The sequence below is a fragment of the Gossypium raimondii genome, chromosome 5 (assembly GCF_025698545.1).
Source record: "Gossypium raimondii isolate GPD5lz chromosome 5, ASM2569854v1, whole genome shotgun sequence".
In the NCBI taxonomy this organism is placed as follows: Eukaryota; Viridiplantae; Streptophyta; class Magnoliopsida; order Malvales; family Malvaceae; genus Gossypium; species Gossypium raimondii.
Genome location: NC_068569.1, coordinates 54,649,159 through 54,672,060, shown reverse-complemented (window position 1 = coordinate 54,672,060; position 22,902 = coordinate 54,649,159). Strand labels below are relative to the sequence as shown.

The 22,902-nt window shown below is 34.7% G+C and overlaps 1 protein-coding gene and 1 pseudogene across 1 annotated transcript; one reads left to right on the top strand and one right to left on the bottom strand.

Annotated features, from left to right (window-relative positions):
• Positions 1-2,255: 2,255 nt before the first annotated feature.
• LOC105768235 (carnosic acid synthase-like) lies at positions 2,256-8,622 on the top strand (annotated as a pseudogene).
• Positions 8,623-14,918: 6,296 nt separating this feature from the next.
• LOC128041153 (uncharacterized) lies at positions 14,919-16,606 on the bottom strand. The gene is made up of 4 exons (XM_052630509.1): positions 16,304-16,606; positions 15,537-15,872; positions 15,188-15,395; positions 14,919-15,073 (listed from the first exon to the last, which is right to left on the bottom strand). The coding sequence occupies exons 1-4, from the start codon at positions 16,604-16,606 to the stop codon at positions 14,919-14,921; spliced, it is 1,002 nt and encodes a 333-aa protein (XP_052486469.1).
• Between the last annotated feature and the right edge of the window lie 6,296 nt (positions 16,607-22,902).

Genomic DNA, 22,902 nt, shown 5'->3' with positions numbered 1-22,902 from the left:
TTTTAAAAGCAACCGACTTCTTTTTGCCAACCTGGATAGGCAGGTCGAGATAGCTATCAATGTTGTTCACCACCTTCACTTTCAGCAAATTACTCAACCTCTCACACTGCGGACTAGGGGTTTTAGGACTGAAATAGACCATCGACTTGTCCAAATTAATCCTTTGCCCCGACCTCTTTTCAAAAGTCTCCAAAATCTTTGTGACAACTTCCATATCACTCTGTTTATTCCTGACAAAAAGTAAAGCATCATCAGCAAAAAATAAGTGATTAATTCTAGGGCCATTTTTACTTGCCCTAATGCCTTTGATCATGTTAGTCTCTTGAGCATGGCTAAGCATGCATGACAAAGCCTCCATACAGAAAAGAAATAAATAAGGGGATAAAGGATCCCCTTGACGAAGGCTCCTTTCCAGAAAAATAAGTTCGGAAAGAGTCGAATTGCATTTAACTCTATATCGAACAGTGCAAACACAGTCCATAAATTTTTTCACCCAGTCATAAGAAAATCCCATTTTCAGCATCACTTTTTTAAGAAAACACCACTCCACCCTATCGTAAGCTTTGCTCATGTCGAGCTTGACCACACAACCCTGATTCGACCCGTTTGTAGACTTGCGAAGATAGTGCACCAATTCGTGAGCCACTAAAATATTGTCTTGGATCATCCGGTTTGGAACAAATGCACTCTGATATTGGCTAATGCAAAGGTGAAGAATCTCTTTTAGCGGTTTGCCAGCACCTTTGAAACAATCTTGTAAACCACCCTGCACAAACTGATTGGACGAAAATTAGTCATATCACAAGGACTCTTAATCTTAGGAATCAAAACAATTAAAGTCTCATTTATGCACTCGACACTCCTATTTCCTTTCAGGATATCATGGCATAAGTTTAGCACGTCTTCCCCTACAATCGACCAATAATCCTTAAAGAAACTACCCGACAGACCATCGATACCGGGGGCCTTTTTTAGGGTCCATCTGTTTGAAAGCCTTTAGGATTTCCTCGCTGGTAAAGACCTTGGAAAGCTTACTATTGGTGTCCTTGTTAATGCACTTGGGGATCATATGAATAGCACCATCATCTTCCTCAAGAACCGATGTCTTAAAAAGATTGTCAAAATAGTTCCAAGCGATCTAGCTAATCTCATTCATATCCTCATGCCAGACACCTTGCGGATCCTTAAGGCGCTCAATCCTATTCTTTCTTCTACTGCTCGACGCCCGAACGTGGAAAAAATGAGTATTCCTGTCCCCCTGCTTCAGCCACAGTGACCGCACCCTATCAGCCCAATATTTCTCTTCCATCTCATAGAGATGTCCCAGCTTACCCCGAGCAATCTTTATAAGCTTCATCGAACTCTCATTAATCGGGCCATCCATAAGATTGTGAATATCCTTCTCCAGCCCTCTAATATTGTTCCTCAGTCTCCTATAACGTTTATATTGCCAAAGGCCCAACTTTTCCTTGATTAACTCCATCTTTTCAAGTGAATTACACCCCACAGTGGACCAAGCCTTTGAAACAATATCCCTGGCTTCCTGCTCCTTCGACCAACAATATAATCTTCTTCATCTTTTATTGGTTTGAGAGAACTAATTTCAAATTTCTTGTTTTTGTGCATATGATACTAGACCCCCTTCATCTATGGGTTCTTTTTATTCTTGACTATGATTCTCTAATCCAATAAAATTTTTTTTCCATTTGGTGCTATAAGGAAGTTCCTTTCTAGTTTTAAGTGTTTTTCTGCATTTCACACGCTTCTAGCTCCTTAAATCGGCCTATTCCTCTAATTATTCTAAAAAGTGACCTACTCTGATAAATATAAAATATTTTCGGCATTTTTTAGTAATAAATTTTGATTAAAATGATAAAATAATAAATTTTCAAAAAACAAGAGTTACTAATTAAATAAAATAACTATATTCAATGTTTATTTTTTTACTAATATATCAAATAGTTTTACTATATGAATTTAGTAATTATAAAATTCATCCAATGGGATTTGGTATGACGTTAGAAACTCAAAAAATGTCAAGTTAAAATGTATACTTCCTTCGTAGCTATACATTCAGTTGCTCTATATATATAACTCCATTTCTTCTGCATTCGATCATGGAAAACAAAAATGACCAACTTATACAACAAGCACGCAGATTCTTGCTTTGCAGTCGGTCATGGGTGCCATGCCCTCAATTCGCTCCTCTTATGGCGGGGCACTAGTAATTTTCTCATGCATGGTGGTGGTGGGGTATGAAATTTACCAAAATAAACCCACCTCTACCACCGGTCCTTTAGGCTTGCCTATAATAGGAAACCCGCCTTCATTAAACCCGAATTGCACTGTTACTTTTTCGACTGTCTCGGATCTATGGTCCCGTCTTCAAACTTCGAATGGGGAGCGTGTTGGCAATAGTCATAAACTCGCCTTCACTTGCCAAAGAGGTCCTCAAAGTTCAGGATGCCATCTTCGCTAACCATGACGTTCCGGCAGCCGGTGTGGTCGGCACATTTGGTGGACTCAACATCTTATGGAGACCCAACGGTCCTAGATGCAACCAGCTACGTAAGCTTGTTATTTGCGAAATCATGAGCAAACAGAGCTTGGATGCTTGCACCGTGCTTCGTCAACGAGAGGTTCGACGAATGGTGAAGGAGATTCACGGAAAAGTTAGTTCCTCAGTTAACATATATAAGCAATTATCAGCAACCGCTCTACGAGTGATGATGAGCACGCTATGGGGTGATGATCCATCGCAAGATTTGATTGAGTTTAGGAAACGATTGGATGAAATTATAATAACATTTGCAGCACCGAATGTTTCTGATATTTTCCCAATTCTGGCCCCATTTGATTTATAAGGAATTGAATCCAAAGCGAAGGAGCAAGTGTCGTGGTTTTATGGGGTTTTTGAATCAATGATAAAGAACCGAAGAAACATTAGAGATGATGAAAAAGAGAAGGAGAATATTAGTAAGGATTTTATGCAGCAATTGTTGGAGCTGCACTGGCGAGGAGATGAGAAAAACTCTTTATCCATCAACGAAGTGAAAGCTTTGCTTCTGGTAAATAACTTCAACATAACAACATCCACATAAGTGTTAATATTTTCCATTTTACAATATTTATCTCTATATCTCATAGGATTTGATGGTCGCCGGTACGGATACAATACCCACTGCTGTAGAGTGGGCAATGACCGAACTACTACGCCATCGAGATAAAATGACGAAACTTGTAAAGGAATTAGATATGGTGGTCGGAAACCAGAACACTGTGGAAGACTCTCATATACCTCAACTTGTCTACTTGGATGTGTTAGAGTAATTAATGAGCAGTTAGTTAGTTAGCCAACTGTCGAACGTTTCAGTTGTAAGTTTCTGTTGTAAGCTGTTAGTTTCAGTTGTAAGCTGTCAGTGGGTTAATGAGTCTCTATAAATAAGCAAATAGATGACTGTATTCGGTAGCTTCTTGATGAATAAAGTTGAATTCAGTAAAGAAATTGAGATATCTTAACATGGTATCAGAGGTGGTTTTGTTAAAAGTGTTTCTTGTATTTTGTTTGTTTTAGTAAATCCTTCTGCTGTGCAATCTACCTTTCCTGCCATGACTACAAACCTTTCTGATAGTCTTGCTGATTGTCGGTTTCTTGCCACTAAGAAGATCAGTGTGTTATTGGATGACAATAACTACTTGCTATGGCGTCAACAGGTTATTCTGGCGCTCAAAACTTTCAGACTACAACACCTTCTTGACACTGCCACATCACCTCCGTCTCAACAGATCCTAGATGATAATGGTGTTCTTCAGGAGAACCCGGAGTTTTCTCGATTTGAGCAGCAAAACAGTGCTTTGGCATCTTGGCTACTGTCCTCTGTAAGTATAAGTGTTTTACCGCATCTCATTAGTCTTAAATTTAGCTCTCAGATTTGGAATGCTATTGTTGATCTTTTTGGAAGCAAGACCACGTCTTGTTTAATGTCTTATAGACGGGCGTTACATTCTCAACGCGAAGCTGACTTACCTATGAAGGATTTTCTACTAAAGATTAAGAGTTGTGAAAATCTGGCCAGTTGTGGAGAGATTATCAGTGAGCGTGAACACGTCACTGCCATCCTCAATGGTCTACCATCTGAGTATGAGTCGGTCATTACCGTTGTCACTGCAAGCCAGGTTCTGTATACTGTTCAAGGGGTATCTACAATTCTTCTTGATGCTGAGACCAGACAGCAAGTTATAGTAAATAAGGTTCCTAGTTCAGCAAATCTTGTGTCTAGTCAAGAGAGCAATTCTGTGAATGAAACTGCTTCAGCTCCTACATATCGCCCTTCCACAACAAATCGAGGGAGAGGGTGTGGTCGCTCTTATGGCTCTAGGATGCAGTGCCAACTATGTGGGAAAATGGGACACCTTGTGGATCGATGTTATCATCGGTTTGATGCGTCATACAAGAGTATCGGTTATAGACCACCTGTGGCTCCACAAGCAAATTTGAGTATGTTTGGGTCTGCTGCTTATTCGATGACACCTTGGATGCCAACTCTGCCTGCTGTCAGTCCAAATTCTCAATCAGGTTGGTACAATTCCCCTGGCTCATCTCCTAATTGGACTAACCCGTTTGTTCAAAACTTTCCACAGTATGGATCCATGCCTTCTTCCCCATCTCCTACAGTCCCTCAAGCTCAGGCCTATGCCGCGACTCCTGCAACAGTGGCTGATAATGCTTGGTATCCAGACTCTGGTTCCACTCACCATCTGACAAACTCGAGCGCATCTATAGGTGAACAGCAGTCTTGTACCGGCCCAGGTAAAGTGTATGTGGGTAACGGCTCTGCACTTCCTGTTATATCCATGGGACAATCATCACTGCTTACTCGGTCTCGGTTCTTACACATGAAGTCATTATTGCATGTGCCTGGGATAACTAAAAATCTTCTTTCTGTATCAAAGTTTACAAGAGATAATGCAGTAATGTTTGAGTTCTATCCTACACAGTGCCAAGTTCGTGATTTAAAGACTAGAGAGTTGCTCCTTTCTGGCTCTATGCGTGATGGGTTGAACAAGTTACATATTTCCAAACCTGGCGCGCCGGTGCTACCTGCTCAATCTGCTCAGTGTTTTTCTGCTCATTCTATGATTTCACTTGATGTTTGGCATTACAAATTAGGACACCCGTGTAATGTTCTACTTAAAAGGGCTCTGTCTAGATGTAATATACACGTTGATGTGAATAAACAAGTTGCTTGTTGTCCAGCATGTCATTTAGGGAAGGAACGTAAACAACCATTTCCTCAGTCTGTCACTGAATACTCCAATCCTTTACAACTTGTGGCTGCTGATGTCTGGGGACCTGCTCCAGTAACATCAAATGGTTTTCGCTACTATGTGGCGTTTACGGATGCATATTCACGATACACATGGGTGTATTTTTTACAAAAAAAGTCAGATGTTCTTGGTGCGTTCTCAGTTTTTCATAAGCAAGCAGAAAGGGTTTTGGGTTGCAAGCTTAAAACTCTGCAAACTGACGGAGGAGGCGAGTTTCAAGCCTTGAAAGGATATGTGACACAACATGGCATTGTGCAACGTGTCACCTGTCCGTACACGTCACAGCAGAATGGCTTGGTCGAGCGTAAACATAGGCAAATCGTTGAAGTCGGCCTTTCTATGCTGGCACATGCAGGGATGCCAGTTCATTACTGGAATGAGGCTTTTAGCAGTGCTGTGTTCTTGATTAACAGGCTACCCTCGTCACCTATAGGGGTATCTCCGTATGAAAAATTATTTCGGGAATGTCCTCCTTACTCGTTTCTGTGGGTGTTTGGGTGTTTATGCTTCCCTAACTTACGTCCTTACAATACGTCCAAGTTGCAGTTTCGATCTACTCCTTGTACGTTCTTAGGATACTCTCCGACTCATAAAGGGTATCGGTGTAGGGCAGCAGATGGCAAAGTATACATTTCTCGCCATGTTACGTTTCATGAAGATATTTTTCCATTCAAAAATCTCAGCTTCAGGCCATCACCTCCTTCATCTGGCACAGCACAGTCGAGTTCTAGACTGCTTGTTTTGCAACCTAGCTGTTTGCCCATGGGTAGTACTGGTCAATACTTACATACTTCCCCGATTAGTGCTAGTGACACTCCAGAGTGTGCTAATAACGTTCCAGCTCGTGATTCGTCTGTTAGCTCACGGTTTTCTCCAGATGTACCTAGTGACACTCCAGCTCAAGGGTCTTCTGCTAACGTGAGGCAGTACACGAGCGATAGGAATGCTACCACACCTGTCAGGTTAGTTGTTCTAGCCAACTCACATGCCATAGTTACAAGGAGTAAAGCTGGTATTTTCAAGCCTAAGGTGTACTTGAGTAGTGCCGATATTGCTGCCACGGATGTTCCCTCTCACATTCATGAAGCTATGCAACAGACTTGTTGGCAAAAGGCGGTTCATGCTGAGTTACAAGCTCTCCAGCAGAATAAGACGTGGGAACTTTGTCCGCTACCAGCTAACAGACAAGTTATTGGGTGCAAGTGGCTATTCAAAGTAAAAAGGAAGGCTGATGGCACTGTGGATAGATACAAAGTGCGCTTGGTGGCAAAAGGGTTTTCACAACATGTTGGATTTGATTTTTGGGATACCTTTAGTCCTGTAGTTAAAGCAACGACTATCAGAACTGTGCTAGCTATTGCTGTCATGAAAGGCTGGCCCCTTCGACAAGTAGACATCAACAATGCGTTTCTTAATGGAAAACTGACAGAAGAAATCTATATGGCGCAACCACCCGGTTTTGAAGTTAAGGGTTCAAATGGACAGCAGTTGGTGTGTCGACTAACCAAAGCTCTTTATGGGTTGAAGCAAGCCCCCCGAGCTTGGTTTCAAACTTTAAAAGAGTATCTTGTTCACAAGCTTGGCTTTCATGCTTCAAAAGCCGATCCCTCCTTGTTCATTCAAGGTTCTGATGGTCAACTATTACTTCTCATGGTGTATGTGGATGACATCGTTGTCACAGGCAGCTCAGGTGCTGCCATTACCACAGTGGTCAAGTTACTTCATGACAAGTTCTCTCTTAAAAACATGGGGCAACTGAATTTTTTCTTGGGCATTGAAGTTCAGCGTACACCTCAGGGGTTATTCCTAAACCAAAAGAAGTACATTGGAGAAATTTTGCATAAAACAGGCATGACGGGTGCTGCGTCCACTCCCACACCTATGTTGAGTTCCTCAAAGCTTGTAGCCTCCGATGGTTCTTCAGAGTTTGCTGATGGTTCCCTATATCGGAGTACGATAGGTATGCTTCAATACCTGTGCATTACACGACCTGAATTGGCATTTTGTGTGAACAAACTCAGCCAATATATGAATGCTCCCAGTGATGAACATTGGAAAGCAGTAAAACGAGTCTTGAGATATCTTGTTGGGACTATGAACCATGGTCTATTTTTTTCAAAGGGTCAGTTTAAACTGGAATGCTATTCTGATGCCGACTGGGCCGCTTTCGTTGAAGATAGACGTTCTACAACAGGATATGTCGTTTTTCTCGGGTCAAATCCAGTTGCATGGTCCTCCAAGAAGTAGGCTGTGGTCTCAAGGTCGTCTTCTGAAGCCGAGTATCGTAGTCTAGCTAATTGTGTTGCTGAACTACTATGGGTAAAACAACTGCTGGATGAAATTGGATTGTCAGTGTGCCAAACACCAGTCATCTAGTGTGATAATACCTCCACAGTATCCATGGCTGCAAACCCAACTCATCACGCTCGTATGAAACACGTTGAGATTGACCATCATTTTATTCGGGAAAAGGTGATGGCAAGAACTTTACATGTTAATTTTGTTCCGTCCACAAGGCAAATTGCAGATGTCCTTACCAAACCCATACCCCCCACTCAGTTCATTGATTTTTTTGAAAGAAGCTTCAAGTTTGCTCAAAATGATAGCTGTGTAAGAGTTTAGTAAAACCGAGAGAATGTTAGAGTAATTAATGAGCAGTTAGTTAGTTAGCCAACTGTCGAACGTTTCAGTTGTAAGTTTCTGTTGTAAGCTGTTAGTTTCAGGTTGTAAGTCGTCGATGGGTTAATGAGTCTCTATAAATAAGCAAATAGATGACTGTATTCGGTAGCTTCTTGATGAATAAAGTTGAATTCAGTAAAGAAATTGAGATATCTTAACAGGATGCTGTCATAAAGGAGACACTTCGTCTTCACCCGGTTGCTCCATTGCTAATTCCTCATGTGCCTAGTGAGACCACTTGTTATTGGTGGATTTATCGTCCCTAAAGGTTGCGTGGTTTTCATTAATGCATGGGTCATTCAAAGGGACCCTGAGTTGTGGGACGATCCTCTTCGGTTTCATCCCGAGAGATTCTTGGAAACCGACATTAACTATCGAAGCAACAATTTTGGGTTTTTTCCATTTGGTTCATGGAGGAGGATGTGTGTTGGGGTTTCTCTGGCAGAGAAGATGGTGGCACTGCTCTTAGGCTCTTTGGTGCACTCTTTTGAATGGGGATTGTCAGAGGGGACTAAGCCTAGTTTAGAAGATAAATTTGGGATTTTTTTGAAGAAAACGGAATCACTTGTTGGTATACCCGTTGCACGACTTCCTAATTTGGAGCAATACCAATGAATATGTTCAGTTTTTGCATATTCATAAACAATATGATATGTATGTTAAATAATTGTTACTACGTAAGAAAAAAAGTAACTACGTAAGAAAACAAATAAGACTTTACATAATAAAGTTGAACCATTGGAGATTATAATTCATCTTAGATTTAAATCCTAAAAATTTATATGGATATATTTTGAATGAAATATATGTACTATCAGTAATAAATTTATATATGATGTATAGAATAACTATTCTTATAAAGGTTAATATATATGGAGGTATCTGAATTTGGTAACTTATATTTATATAATTCCTAAATCTTTTGGACCTAACTGGTACTTGAATTTGAAAACTATAAGCCAACTTGGTACTCTTTTTAGGTGCCAAATTAACACCATTAAAATACACTAACGTGATGTTGACAACCAATAGCATAATGACACATTTTAACACGTGGCAAAAAATAAAAAATGAAATTGACTCACTTCCCTCCAACAACATATTTGTTCCATATCACTGCCCTCAGGCACCTTTTCTAAACTCATCCAAGCCTTATTCATCTATAACAAAAATCATTAGTGAACTAAGAAACAGGAGAACATAGCATTCCAAAGTGCCCACTGAAGTTATTGTAAACAAGAATCACAAATATATATATATATATATATAAAGAAAAGGAGGGGTGTTTAGATTTTATAAAAATGAAAAAAAGAAAGAAAGAAAAAAGACAAGAGGGTTTACCTTGTAGGAAATGAGACCAGAAACTCAACATTAGCACGGAGGAGCTTGGAATTGGATTTCGAGCTAGTTTAGCATTGTTTTTGAAAAATGCTTTTGAGAAATATTTTTGAAAAGCTTAATCAAGTGATAAAGAAATTGATAATGATTTAACATTTTAAGTAGTAATGAATGAATATGTTATCAGCTTTAGAAAGAAAAAAAAAATCAAAGTGGTAATAAATGATGCATGTAGTAGATGTGGTTGCTTTAAATTATAAGATTAGGAACCTCGTGTGTTGGCTTGATGGTCAGGGAGTACATTGCCGTATTGCCTCGAGGCAGCAATTTCGGGTTTTTTCCATTTTGTTTAGGAAGAAGGATGTCTGTTGGGGTTTCTCTAGCAGAGAAGATGGTGGCACCGCTCTTGGGCTCTTTGGTGCACTCTTTTGAATGAGGATTGTTAGATGTTAGAGGGGACAAAGCCTAGTTTAGTAGATAAATTTGGGATTTTTTTTGAAGAAAAAGAAATCACTTGTTGCTATACCCGTCGCACGACTTCCTAATTTAGAGCAATACCAATAAATATGTTTAATTTTTGCATACTCATAAACTATATAATATGTATGTTAAATAATTGTTACTACGTAAGAAAAAAGTAACTTCGTAAAAAAATAAATAAGACATTACATAGTAAACTTGAGCTATTAGAGATTATAATCCATCTTAGGTTTAAATCCTAAAAGTTTATATGGTTATGTTTTTGAATGAAATATATACTTGTGCTTATATAGTTTACTATCACTAATAAATTTATATATGATGTATAGAATAATCATTCTTATAAGGGTTAATATATACGGAGATATCTGAATTTGGTAACTTATATTTATTTGGTACCTGATTTTGAAAATCATAAGCTAACTTGGTACTTTTTTTTTAGGTACCAAATTTAACACCATTAAAATATAATAACGTGATGTTGACAATCAATAGCATAATGACACGGTTTAACATGTCACAAAATAAAAATAAAAATGAAATTGATTTTTAGCACTAAGTCGTACATTGGGAGCATGCAGTATATGGTATTTCAAAAGAAATTATGAAAGCATGGGCAACACAGTTTACGATACCTTTGGATGAATAGTGCGTTTACCTATGGTTAGTGTAAAAACAACGATGACGGTGAAATTAGATACTATAGCATAAAGCAAAAAGAAAGATAAACACATCGCATTGGAGGTAAACGTTCATCCAAAGGGGCCCTTAGACTACTTCAATCTAGGTGCACATGAACCAGGTTACTGAGCTTCCATCCAATCCTACAACAACCGATAGGCCATGATAATGATATCATTTTTAGTCCTTATAATTTTAAAATTTTAATTTTAATTAATACAATAATTGTAAATTTTATTTATTAAAATAATGTTATTTTTTAAGTATCATGTAAAAATAATAAATTTACATAAATGTTTAAATTATCGAAATTAATAAAGATTTCCTCATTATATAGGTGCAAATTGACATATGGATATAAATATTTTCAATAAAATAATTGACTAGTACGCTTTGAGTTGATCAGAATCTTGGTCAGCAGAACTGTGTTGACAGTAGACTTTTGCAAAATTATTCATGCCACATTTTGTCTTTTTTAAGTTGAATAGTTCCTAATTCTATTTTTATAATTTATTTGAATTTTTATTAAGTTTTTATAATATTTATATATTTTTAGAATTTTTAATGAATTTTATAATTTTTTAAAGTTTATATAAGATTTTAATATTTTCATAATTTTAATATTTTTATGATTTTTATTTGAAAAATGAAATATTAAATCAGAGCTATCATAGTGTTGCCTTCTGATTAGTCCATTAATTAACTTTAACAATCAATATGATCAAAGACAAAAATTATTAACGGAAGAGCTTAATTGATTTTTAGTTTATTCTTAAGCACAAATGGTACGTAACTCTGTAAAGTCGATATAAAGACAACAGTGATTCAAACACATGAAAACAAAGAGCTTAACCTATGGAAACAGACACAAACTAATTTATACAATGTGTAAATGATGAGGATTTATTTTTTTATTAAGATTAAATTGACACAGTATATAAATATTGAGAGTTAAAGTTGCTATTATGCTAATTTAAAAAAATTATCACAGTTAATCAACTAGTGACAAAAGATACAATATTGAATAGTTGGTGACCATTTTGTAATTTTGCATATTAGGGCAGCCAAAAAATTTACTAATAGTTGGGTGATAATTTAGTAACTTTCCTCTTAGTTGATTGATTAAAAATAATAATAATTGGATAACTACGAGTGCAGTTTACCTTTTAATTTTTTAATTGTGTTTGATAACTATGTTAATTTTTACTTAATATGAAATTTTCTATAAAAAAGTCTTGAATATGTTAGGTAAGTAGATAGCTACTTATAACTTAATATGGAAAATATTATGTTGATTTTTCAAAACCTTACTTATAACTTAATATGGAAAATATTATGTTGATTTTTCAAAACCTTACTTTTGAAATAAATTATTTTCTCATTTTCATAAAAATTAAAAATTAAAAATTATTTTAAAAACTTTCAAAATAAAATAAATAATACCATATTACTAAGATTAAAATTATAAAATAATAAATTTTAAAAAATCAAAATATATTATTATCAAATAAAAAATTATATTCTACTAATATATCAAATAGTTTTATAATATGAATTTAATAATTATAAAATTCAGAAAGTTTCTGTTTATAAAACACACCCTTATGTTATATTAATAGTGGAATAAGTCTGTTTTAGTCTTATATCCAATTTCTCAATTTCTTTTTCTTGTACGAAATTTGGTATCGGAGAAGGAAAAGTTAATAATAAATACAAGAAATTTTATTCATATATATATATATTTGTAGAAATTGTGTATTTAGAATAACATATAATAAATGATGAAACAAATTGTTTGAAATTAATTAATAATAAGGGGTATTTAATACACTGGTAATATATATTTTTATTCCATAAATACCTTAAAATTTTGAAATGTGTTTTTTATTTAATATTTATTTTATAATATTTTACTAAACCCCTATAAGACACTTGTAACTCCCCAACCCGGCCTAAACATTACGGCCGAATCCGAAAGCGTTACGTAAGAATACTAAAAATCCAACTTCCTTTTAATATGAAACCATCGTAAACCGTTGTTACTTAGTAAGCCTGATTTGTTTGGAAAACGTGTTGACATATTTATTTAATTTAAAAATCGTTATTCATTTACGTCTTTCAATTAAATCATTTATTTTGCAGCGGAGTATCTTAAAAAGTTATATTTTAGTCAATTGAATTGTTTCATTAAAAACCGTTATTTTCAAAAAAATTATCATTTTCGTAAAAACCCGTTTTATCGGTCTTTATGCTAGAAAACCAAAATAAAAATCCAAAACCAAAAATAGTCCGAATAGTAAAAATAGTTTTACGGTGTTGTGAACACAATCGAGCTCTCGTCGTACTGACCCCCTAAGTTTGAGGGTTACCTGAAAGTAACAGACAATAGAGAGTGAGTTTTGATAACTTCTTCTGTAATGCATACATAAACATAAAGTCAAATTCAATCAGATGGCAAAATAGATACAGACATAAGTCTTTTATAGAATTAGATTCATAACAGAGTCGTATAGATACAGATATGCATGGTCCTACCCCCATCCTTTACACACCAACTCCGACCATCCAACACACCATATGGGGTATTAAACACCGACCCAACCTAAACACCGCATAGTGTCCATACTACACTTTTCAAAATAATCGCAGCAATGCTACCAGAATATTAACAAGATATCGCCTCACACAGATTACTTTCTCCACATAATACATACCCCGCCCCATATTCAGATACAAATAGAATACCAGATACAACAAAATTAACAGATACCAAAATTAATATATCAGGCATGCTCGTATAACAAATAATAAACATGCATATACATAGTAGATAATTTCGCATTACATTACATGCATTTAGGTGTTGTTTGCGTCAGATTCCATATAAAAAAATTATCAGATTCCATGCTTTAAGGCTTGCCTAAACACATACAAACCCCACAAAAGGCCCACAATCAATCAGATAACATGCACGACCCTAAGGAAAAATTCTAAATTTTGGACCCACATGGCCCAAAGTGGCTTGCCCGTGTGGCGTCGATAGGCCCCAATTTTGACTTTTACCGATTGTCGTTTTTGAGTTTCTCGTTACACACCTAGTTCGCTTTCGATTCGGAAGCACTCATGAGCCTACCATCACCGATTAAATAGATCTCAAGTCAATTAATACATTCCTACATTGAATCTAAATTCAAAAATTCACAACACAATAGCCTTAGTTTAACGTTTAACAACTTACCTCCAAATAAACAGCCGAACACAACGCACCTAACTTGTCGAAGGATCAATCGCTTCGTGAACTTCTCCTAACAACACTTAAATGATTAATACGACACCACATATAGCTTATGAACAACAAATAAAATCGATAAAGCAAATCATAACACTTACTCAAGAATGGTTTAACTAAAAATTCACAAGACACCACCACCAAAAAATGTTTGAAAAGGGGTTTGTAAATGATTAAGCAAGAACAATTGCAACCAAAACAAGTACTGATTCCCATGTGAACAATTTCACAAACACAAAATAAAAACTTTGAGGCGCTACAACTCTCCTCCCCTAAAAGAAATTTTGGCCTCAAAATTTACTTGATTCAAACAGATATAGATACTATTGACAAATTGAGTCCTCAGATTCTTACGTTGCTTCTTCGGTACCGTGATTTCGCCACAAAACCTTAACCAACGGAATAGATTTCCTCTTTAAGACCTTCACATCTCGATCTAGAATCTAAATGGGTTCCTACTCAAAAGTCAAATCTTCTCTAACCTCAATCTCCTCAACGAAAATAACATGCGATGGGTGAAACAATACCGCCTTAATATAGATATATGAAACATATCATGGATACAGTTTAACCCCAGAGGTAGCTCTAACTGATAAGCAACTGGCCCTACACGTTTCAGACTCCGATACGACCTAAAGAACCTAGGGCTCAACTTGCCATTATGTCTAAATCATAGAACCTTTTTCTATGGAGATACCTTGAGAAACACGAAATCACCCATGGAGTACTCAATATCCTTCCTTTTCAGACATATATAGGACTTTTGTTTACCAGAAGTCGCTTTAAGATGATTCCAAATCAGTCTAACTTTATCTTCAGCCTCAGAAATCAACTCAAGACCTAAAATCCGTCGCTTACCCAACTCAGTCCAACACAACGGAGTACGACACTTACGACCATACAAAGCCTCGTAAGGTGCCATCTGAATGTTAGACTGGAAACTATTATTGTAGCCGAACTCGGGTAATGATGGAAAATCATCTCAACTGCCTCAGAAATCAATCACATAACTCCAAAGCATATCATCTAGTATTTGAATCACTATATCAGATTGACAATCTATCTAAGGATGGAACGTAGTACGAAAATCCAATCTTGAACCTAGAGACTCATAAAATTTTCTTCAAAATTGAGAAGTGAAGCAAGGATATCTATCCGAAATAATCGAAACAAGAACCCCATGAAGTTTCACGATCTCAGAAATGTATAGCTTGGCCAACTTTTCAAGAGAATAATCTGTTTGAACAAGAATGAAATGGACAGACTTGGTCAACCGATCTATGATGACCCACACAGAATCTTTCTTAGTAGATGTTAAGGGCAACCCACTAACGAAATTTATAGTCACACATTTCCATTTCCATAAGGGAATCTTAACGATTTAAAACAAACCTGAAGGCAATCGGTGCTCAACCTTCACTTGCTGGCACGTTAGACAACGAGAAACAAAGTTTGTCACCTCCCGTTTCAAACTAGGCCACCAGTAAAGTTCACAAAGATCTCGATACATCTTATTTCCATCGGGATACATAGCATAATGGCTACTATGTGCTTCCTGTAGAATAGACTGTCTCAAATCAGAGTCATTCGATACATAAACCTGTCATCGAACACATAAAACCCTATCACCATTTAGCTCAAAGTCAGAAGTACTACCATCTTTCATTTGACGAAATCGGAGAACCAAAGAATCATCCCTCAACAGTTTATCCCGAATCTAATCAATCCAAGTCGGCTTAACTTGCAACTTAGTTAAAAGACTCCCATCATCAAACAGATTTAGACGAGTAAACATTGCCTTCAAATTAAACATAACCTTACGACCAAGAGCATCGGCCACTACATTGGTCTTACCAAGATGGTACTCAATAGTACATCCATAATCCTTAAGCAGTTCAATCCATCTACGTTGCCTAAGGTTCAACTCTTTCTGGGTAAAGAGGTACTTAAGATTCTTCTGATTGATGTAGATGATACACCTCTCACCATACAGATAGTGCCTCCAAATTTTTAGGGCAAATACCACGACAGCTAACTCGAGGTCGTGCGTCAAATAATTCCCCTTATATGACTTAAGCTGTAGAGATGCATAAGCCACAACCTTATCATATTACATCAGAACACATCCCAAATCGACATGTGATGCATCATTATATACTACAAACTCTTTACCAGATTCAGGTGTCTCAAAATAGGAGCCTGAGTCAAAATAAATTTGAGCTTTTCTCAAAGCTTGATTGATACTCATCAGTCCAGACGAAAGGAGCATTCTTACGCAACAACTTAGTCAAATGAGCTACAATAACGAGAACCCCTCAACAAATCTCTGATAATATCCCACAAAACCTGGAAAACTGCGGATCTCAAAAACATTTCTATGTTGTTTCCAATCAAGTACATACCCTAGAAAAGTTACTTCCCTTAACCAGAATTCACACTTACTCAACTTAGTGTAGAGTTGTTTCTCTTGAAGTATCTGAAGAACTACCCTAAGATATTCATCATGACCAACTTCGAACTTATAGTATACCAAAATATCGTCGATGAAGACCATGACGAATTGATCAAAATACGATTGAAAAACCGGTTCATAAGATCCATGAATGCAGCCGGAGCATTCGTCAAACCAAAGGGCACGACTAGGAACTCGTAATGCCTATAACGTGTCCTAAAGGCAGTCTTATGGATGTCAGCCTCTTTAACCTTAAGCTGATGGTACCTTGAACAAAGATCTATCTTGAAAAACATAGCAGCCCCACAAAATTGATCAAATAGATCGTCGATTCTCGAAAGTGGGTACTTGTTCTTCATTGTCAACTTGTTTAACTGACAATAATCAATGCACATCCTTATGGTACTATCATTTTCTTTACAAACAAAATTGTGCCCCTAGAGAGACATATTGAGACGGATGAAACCACGATCAAGGAGTTCTTGAAGCTGAGCCTTTAACTCCACACAGCCTACTACACGGCCATGTGGCGTTGACAAGCCCCAATTTCGAATTTCATCGATCATTGTTTTCCGAGTTGCTCGTTACACTCCTGATTCTCTTTTGATTTCAAAACACTCACAAGCCAACCAGCACCTAATTTAAATAGATCACAAGTCAATTAATACGTCCCCTCATCGAATCTAAAAGCAAAAATTCGCAACACAACAATCCTAATTTAATGTTTAACAACTTACCCCAAATGAACAACCGAACACCACCGCTCCTAACTTGTCGAAGGATCAACCGCTTCGTGAATTTCTCTTAATAACACTTAAATGATTAACATGACACTACACATAACTTATGCACAACAAATAAAATCGATAAAGCAGATCGTAACACTTACTCAAGAATGGTTCGACTAAAAATTGACAAGACACCCCCACCAAAAATTGTTTGAAAAGGGTTTGCAAATGATTAAGCAAGAACAATTACAGTCAAAGCAGGTACTGATTCCCACATGAAACAAATTGTGTAGCAAATCAAATGGAAAAGAAAGAAAAAGAAATTGAAAGAAAAGAGAAAATTTGGAAGCACATGGAAACGTGAAAACTAGAAAGGACTTTCAGGTTTGTCGGGATTTTTTTATTAATATTATTATTTATACAAACCAAAATTTAAAAACAACCAACTACACTTAGAATCCACTACCATCACAAAATAAACTCAATTAATCACACAAAGACTCAAACCCAAAGACCCTTAATGCATCAACAAGGCCCTCAACCACTTCAACAAGTACTTATCACATGATAAAATTTCACAAACACAAAATAAAAACTTTGGGGCGCTACAACACTTGTTAACCCCTGATGCTACTTGTGGAGTCTAAAAACTTCAATGATAGTGTACTAAATAATTTCTCTTAATAATAACGCATGAAATATGTACAATATTAAAATGAAAAATATATATTAGATGTGAGTAAAACAAAATTTAAATATGTAAACGATACCCTCGTAAAGTTAAAATTTTATTGACATAAACAGCACAGGTTCAAGTCCAATCGCACACAAATTTTTATTTAGTTATTCTAAAAATAAGAAAAATGACTAAAATACCCTCAAATAATGTAACTTATTTAATCACGAAAGGACATTTTTGTAATCCTTTTAACTAAGTTTGTACTTAGTTGACTCATCACACCAACTTAAAGATTAATTTAAATAATAGTAAGCATAGATAAATACAATTTGTTGAGGTAAAATTAATGTTTTATTGAAATAAATTGCATGAGTTTAAATATGTGAAAGGTCATTGTATTCTTTTGAAAATTAAAATTTAGTTCTTATATTTTAATTTTGAAACATTAAGTCCCTATGTTTTTTATTTAAAAATCTTCATCACTTTGTCTAATTTTTCGTTAAAATTAAAAATAACTTTTTAGCCCTCAATATTTATAATTTTTTTGTCAATTTGGTCCTTAACCTTTAAAGTACATAAAAATAACTTTTCCATACTTTAAATAAAACATAATAAATTAAAAATATTATATTTTTAAAAAATGAAAAAAAACTCTTTAAAATTCAAAAAAGGATTTTTAAAATATAAAAATTTCAAAATTCAATGTTATCTAAACTGGACCGAACCACTAGTTGGACCGGTTGGACTGGGAATTGGGTGGAGTATCGATTATAAATCGAATTAAATTTTACAATTTGAATATACGATTGGTGTAAATACAATGTTTCTAAATACCAAATTAAATCATTATTAACTTTACATCTAAAAAAATTTATAAAAAAAAACTAAAGGATATATAAAAAAACTTAAAAAATATAAAAAAAAACCCCTAAACTCTAACCTTACTTTAGAAATTTAAAAGATTGAATCATTTCCCTCCAACCATATCCCTGCCCTTACGCACCTTTTCTAACCTCATCCAAACCTTATTCATCTATAACAAAAATCATTAGCAAACTAAGAAACAAGTGAACATAGCATTCCAAAGTGCCCATTGAAGTTATTGTAAACAAGAATCACAAATATATATAAAGAACAAGAGGGGTGTTTAGATTTTATAAAAATTAAAAAAAAAAAAGACAAGAGGGTTTACCTTGTAGGCAATGAGATCAACCAGAAGCTCAACATTGGCACTGAGGTGTTTGGAATTGGACACACCGTTTGGACACACCGTTTTGTGGTTTGGACACAGCTCTTTTACATGGCTTGGACACACCGTTTTGTGGTTTTGCCCAGAATTTTGAGAATTGTGCAGTTTAGTCCATGTATAGTCCTCGAACTATTTTTGGAGTTTTATTTCTCTCAATTAGTCCCTGATGATATGAATATTCTTGAGCCTATGATCTGATTGACTGAATTATTATTGTTATATGCATGATATGTGAATAATACATGCATATCGTCACTGTATTTCTAATGAACTGGTAATGTTATTCATACCACTTTGATACTGATTGCATGTTATGATGCCTACTGCTACTGTTAAATCAAATACATGTTAAGCAAGTTTATTGCTACTATAATGATCTGTTATAAGCATGTTAATTGCTACCTTATTGATCTATTATAAGCATGATATATGCTACTGTATCAACTTTCTATAAGAATGTTATTGCTATCGTATTGATCTATTATAAGCATGTCATGTTGCATTGCATGGAGTGGGATGATCTGAACGGAGGAAGGTTCAACAACTTATTTGCAACGACAGTGGTTTATCCACAATGTATTTTAGTTAGCAGTTTGTCTGCAATGACTAGTGGTTCATCCACAACATATTTTAGTCGGTAATTTATCTGAAATAACCAGTGGTTCATTCACAACATATTTCAGTCAATAGTTTATCTGCAACAACCAGTGGTTCATCCATAACATACTAGCAACTTTCATCTACATTGATGGATGGTTCATCCACCAATATTTTTATCATTAGTAGTTCATTTGTAATGATCAATGGTTTATCCATAACATGGTGTAAAGGTAGAGGGTTCTGGGGAAATCCTATTGTAGTGTGTAGCGGAGTTGGGTAGGATCTATTATAATAAATTGAAATTGCATCACCATTCATGAGCATGTGCATTCATAAACTGTGAATTCTAACATATTATAAAATTAGCGTGTTGATCTAAAGAATTGATGCTTTGAACCACTATATGAGTGTGATTTTTCTGAGAATTTCTATGTTGTATGAGTCATCTACTATTTGCATTGATTTACTTGTGATATGAGTCATACTGAGCTTCATAAGTTCACCCCTTTTTAATTTTCATCTTTACAAATAGCCCACCAGGTTAGGACGTGGACATGGCATCCAGAAGGTCTCGACTCGGGTTGAATGTTTTTTATGAGAGTATTTTAGATTTATTCGAATAATTCGAATAATTGTAATATCAAACTATGATATTTTACATTTTACCCCAAACTCCTAAACCTTTTTACTTTTCCCTCAAAACTTTTACTCCTTTCCACTTCCCCCCAAAACTTTTACTTCTCTCCCCTCCCAACCCCCCAATCTACCTAAAATCTATTTCCTACCAAAATTTTACTCTCACATTTACTTTTTCTCAAAATTTTACTCCCAAAAACCCTCAAAACCATTTATTTTCCCCCAAAATTTTTACTCCCTCCCACTTTTCCCCTAAAATTTTTATTCCCTTCCCATTCCACCTCCCATCTACTCCAAACCCTCCCCCCTCCAATTTTTTTTTTAATATTTTCCCTCCAAAATTTTACTACCCCTATTTACATTCCCTCAAACTTTTATTCCCCAATACTTTTTATTTCCCCCCTAAACTTTTACTTCTTACCCTTTACTCTCAAATAAAAAATTAAAATTATCCAAAAAATTACTAAACATAAATAGTAATAATTTTATTTATATCTACTATTTATATTATTAAATTAAATTTCACATTTTATATTATTTATATTATTGAATTGTTTAGTCATATTTAATATTTATATTAAAATTGAATTATTAATTATGCCATAAAATATTCGTGTTAAAATTTTATATTGGTATCAATTTCACATTTTATTTTTAAATAACTTTTATTAAAAACCATATTTTTACATTTAATATATTTTTAATTCCAAAATACATAGTGACAAGAATTTGAAAATAATTGAAACAACTAAGCAAGCAAAGAAGCTAACCAGTATATAAAAAATTAATAAATAAATTATGAGGCGGTGAAAGTTAATAAAAAATTTGATTAAGATGGACAAATTTTATTACGATGGGTGACAATGGTTACAAGGACCCAAAATTATTTTTTAAAATTTAACTCGAACAAATATATTCGATTCGATTCGATTCGAATTCTATCTCACTCGACTCGATTCGAGAAAACTTCAAATAAAGTTAGGATGATAAAATGAGATTCGAAAACTTGATTAACTCAAAAATTTTCGATTCGATTCGATTCGATCGAATGCTCACCCCTACTTATATATGTGCATTAACGTATGTACATTTTTTTTTATTTTTTACGATTTTCATATTCACCCATACATGCATTTTTTATATATATTGCATTCCATCTTTTTATAAGTATTATCGTATGTGTGTTAAATATATGCGTACACATATTTTCAAATTTACTTGTATATTGTACTTTTATATGTATATTTGTAAATATTTATTCCTATATGTTTTAAATTAAAGTATTTGTATCATATTGTACATTAATTTTTAACATATCCTTTTGAAAATATAGTTTGGTTTTAACCATACATCAAAGTTATTTTCTTGATTCAAAGGTTTTTTTTTTGAATAAAAGCAATATTCGAAAGTTTGGGATTTTCGAGAGAAATTGAGCCTTAATGTATTGGGTTCTGATTTTCTTTGTTAATTTTAAATAACCGAGGATATTCTTTATTCAAAATGCATGAGTATAAAAATCATTTTTGGGAACTTAACTTGTTGTGTCCTAACGCATTGGGTGTGGCATGTTACTTTCTCAAAATGAAGATTTTCACATAAAATAAAAGTGATATTCAAAGTTCGGGGATTATGAGGAATTGTACCCTAACGTATTGGGACTCGATTTCTTTACATGACTTGAACAATTGATTATCCTTTTTCAAATTTCATCATTTGAGTTGATTTTAAAATCTTTTTAACCTTCGACACTAAGACATTAAATGATCAATTTGGTACCGATTTTAGGCGTTACGAGGGTGCTAACACTTCTTCGTGCGTAACTGACTCCCGAACTCGTTTTCTCAAAATTCGTAGACCAAAATAATTTTTAAGGTGAGCCGATCACACCTTAATAAAAGATCGGTGGCGACTCCAACTTTATTTTTAAAGTCGACAACTAAAATTTTTGTTTTCAAAAAAACAGTTTCGACATATACATTATGTATTAAACAAATACAAACATACTACTTAATATATAAAGTAATTGAATTAGGAGAGAAGCAAAGCGATAGTAACTAATGTTTTAATTTTTCGACTTTTAAAATTTATTAATTAATTTATTTAATTTTAAAATGAAAAAATACTTATATTCATATTTTGAGAAAAATAAATTAAAATATATTTTATTAATAAATAAAATTCAAGTCAACTTACAAACTAAATTACAAAGTATCTTGTCCAAAGTTCAACAGGAAATGCCATTAGCTTACCATTGGGTAGGAGTATTGGATTAGTTTATAATAATAATAATTATAATAATTTAGATATTGAGGTTGAAAAATGTGCTTCTAAAATTGCTCTTCAAAATTTTGATAATATTTATCATTACTATTAAAAGGTGTTTTTTGAAAAGATAAAATATCCATTATGGACAGTATATTGTAAAATTAAAGATTTAATGATGTATAAAAAGATAATATTCTTGAAAAGTGCTTTTCTGAAAATCAAAAGTTAAAATTTTTGGCTTGGGTTAAAATCCTGGTTAAGATTTAAGGTGGATTACAAAATAAAATCTAATCTTGTATCCCCACTAATAGTTTCCAAATTCGAGTAAATGAATTAAGGTACGTTTGAGTCGATCATGCTCAGAAGATGATTAAGAGAAGGAAATCTATATTCTCCCTATATTTTCATTTTGTCCCAATGTGGTGTCTTGTGATATTGATCTACTACAACCAGAGGAGCACTCTTTTGATCCATGGCATTAAAATTAGTAAGAACAGT

Bases quoted from the DNA above. Each gene is read 5' to 3' on its own strand.
- LOC128041153 (XM_052630509.1), bottom strand. From the start codon at position 16,606: ATGAAGAACAAGTACCCACTTTCGAGAATCGACGATCTATTTGATCAA. The intron at 15,396-15,536 runs GTTAAGCCGACT...GTTCGATGACAG, and splicing joins GTCTTTTAACTAAGTTGCAA to GTTTATGTATCGAATGACTC. The intron at 15,074-15,187 runs GTTTGTTTTAAA...GGGTCATCATAG, and splicing joins TGAGCACCGATTGCCTTCAG to ATCGGTTGACCAAGTCTGTC.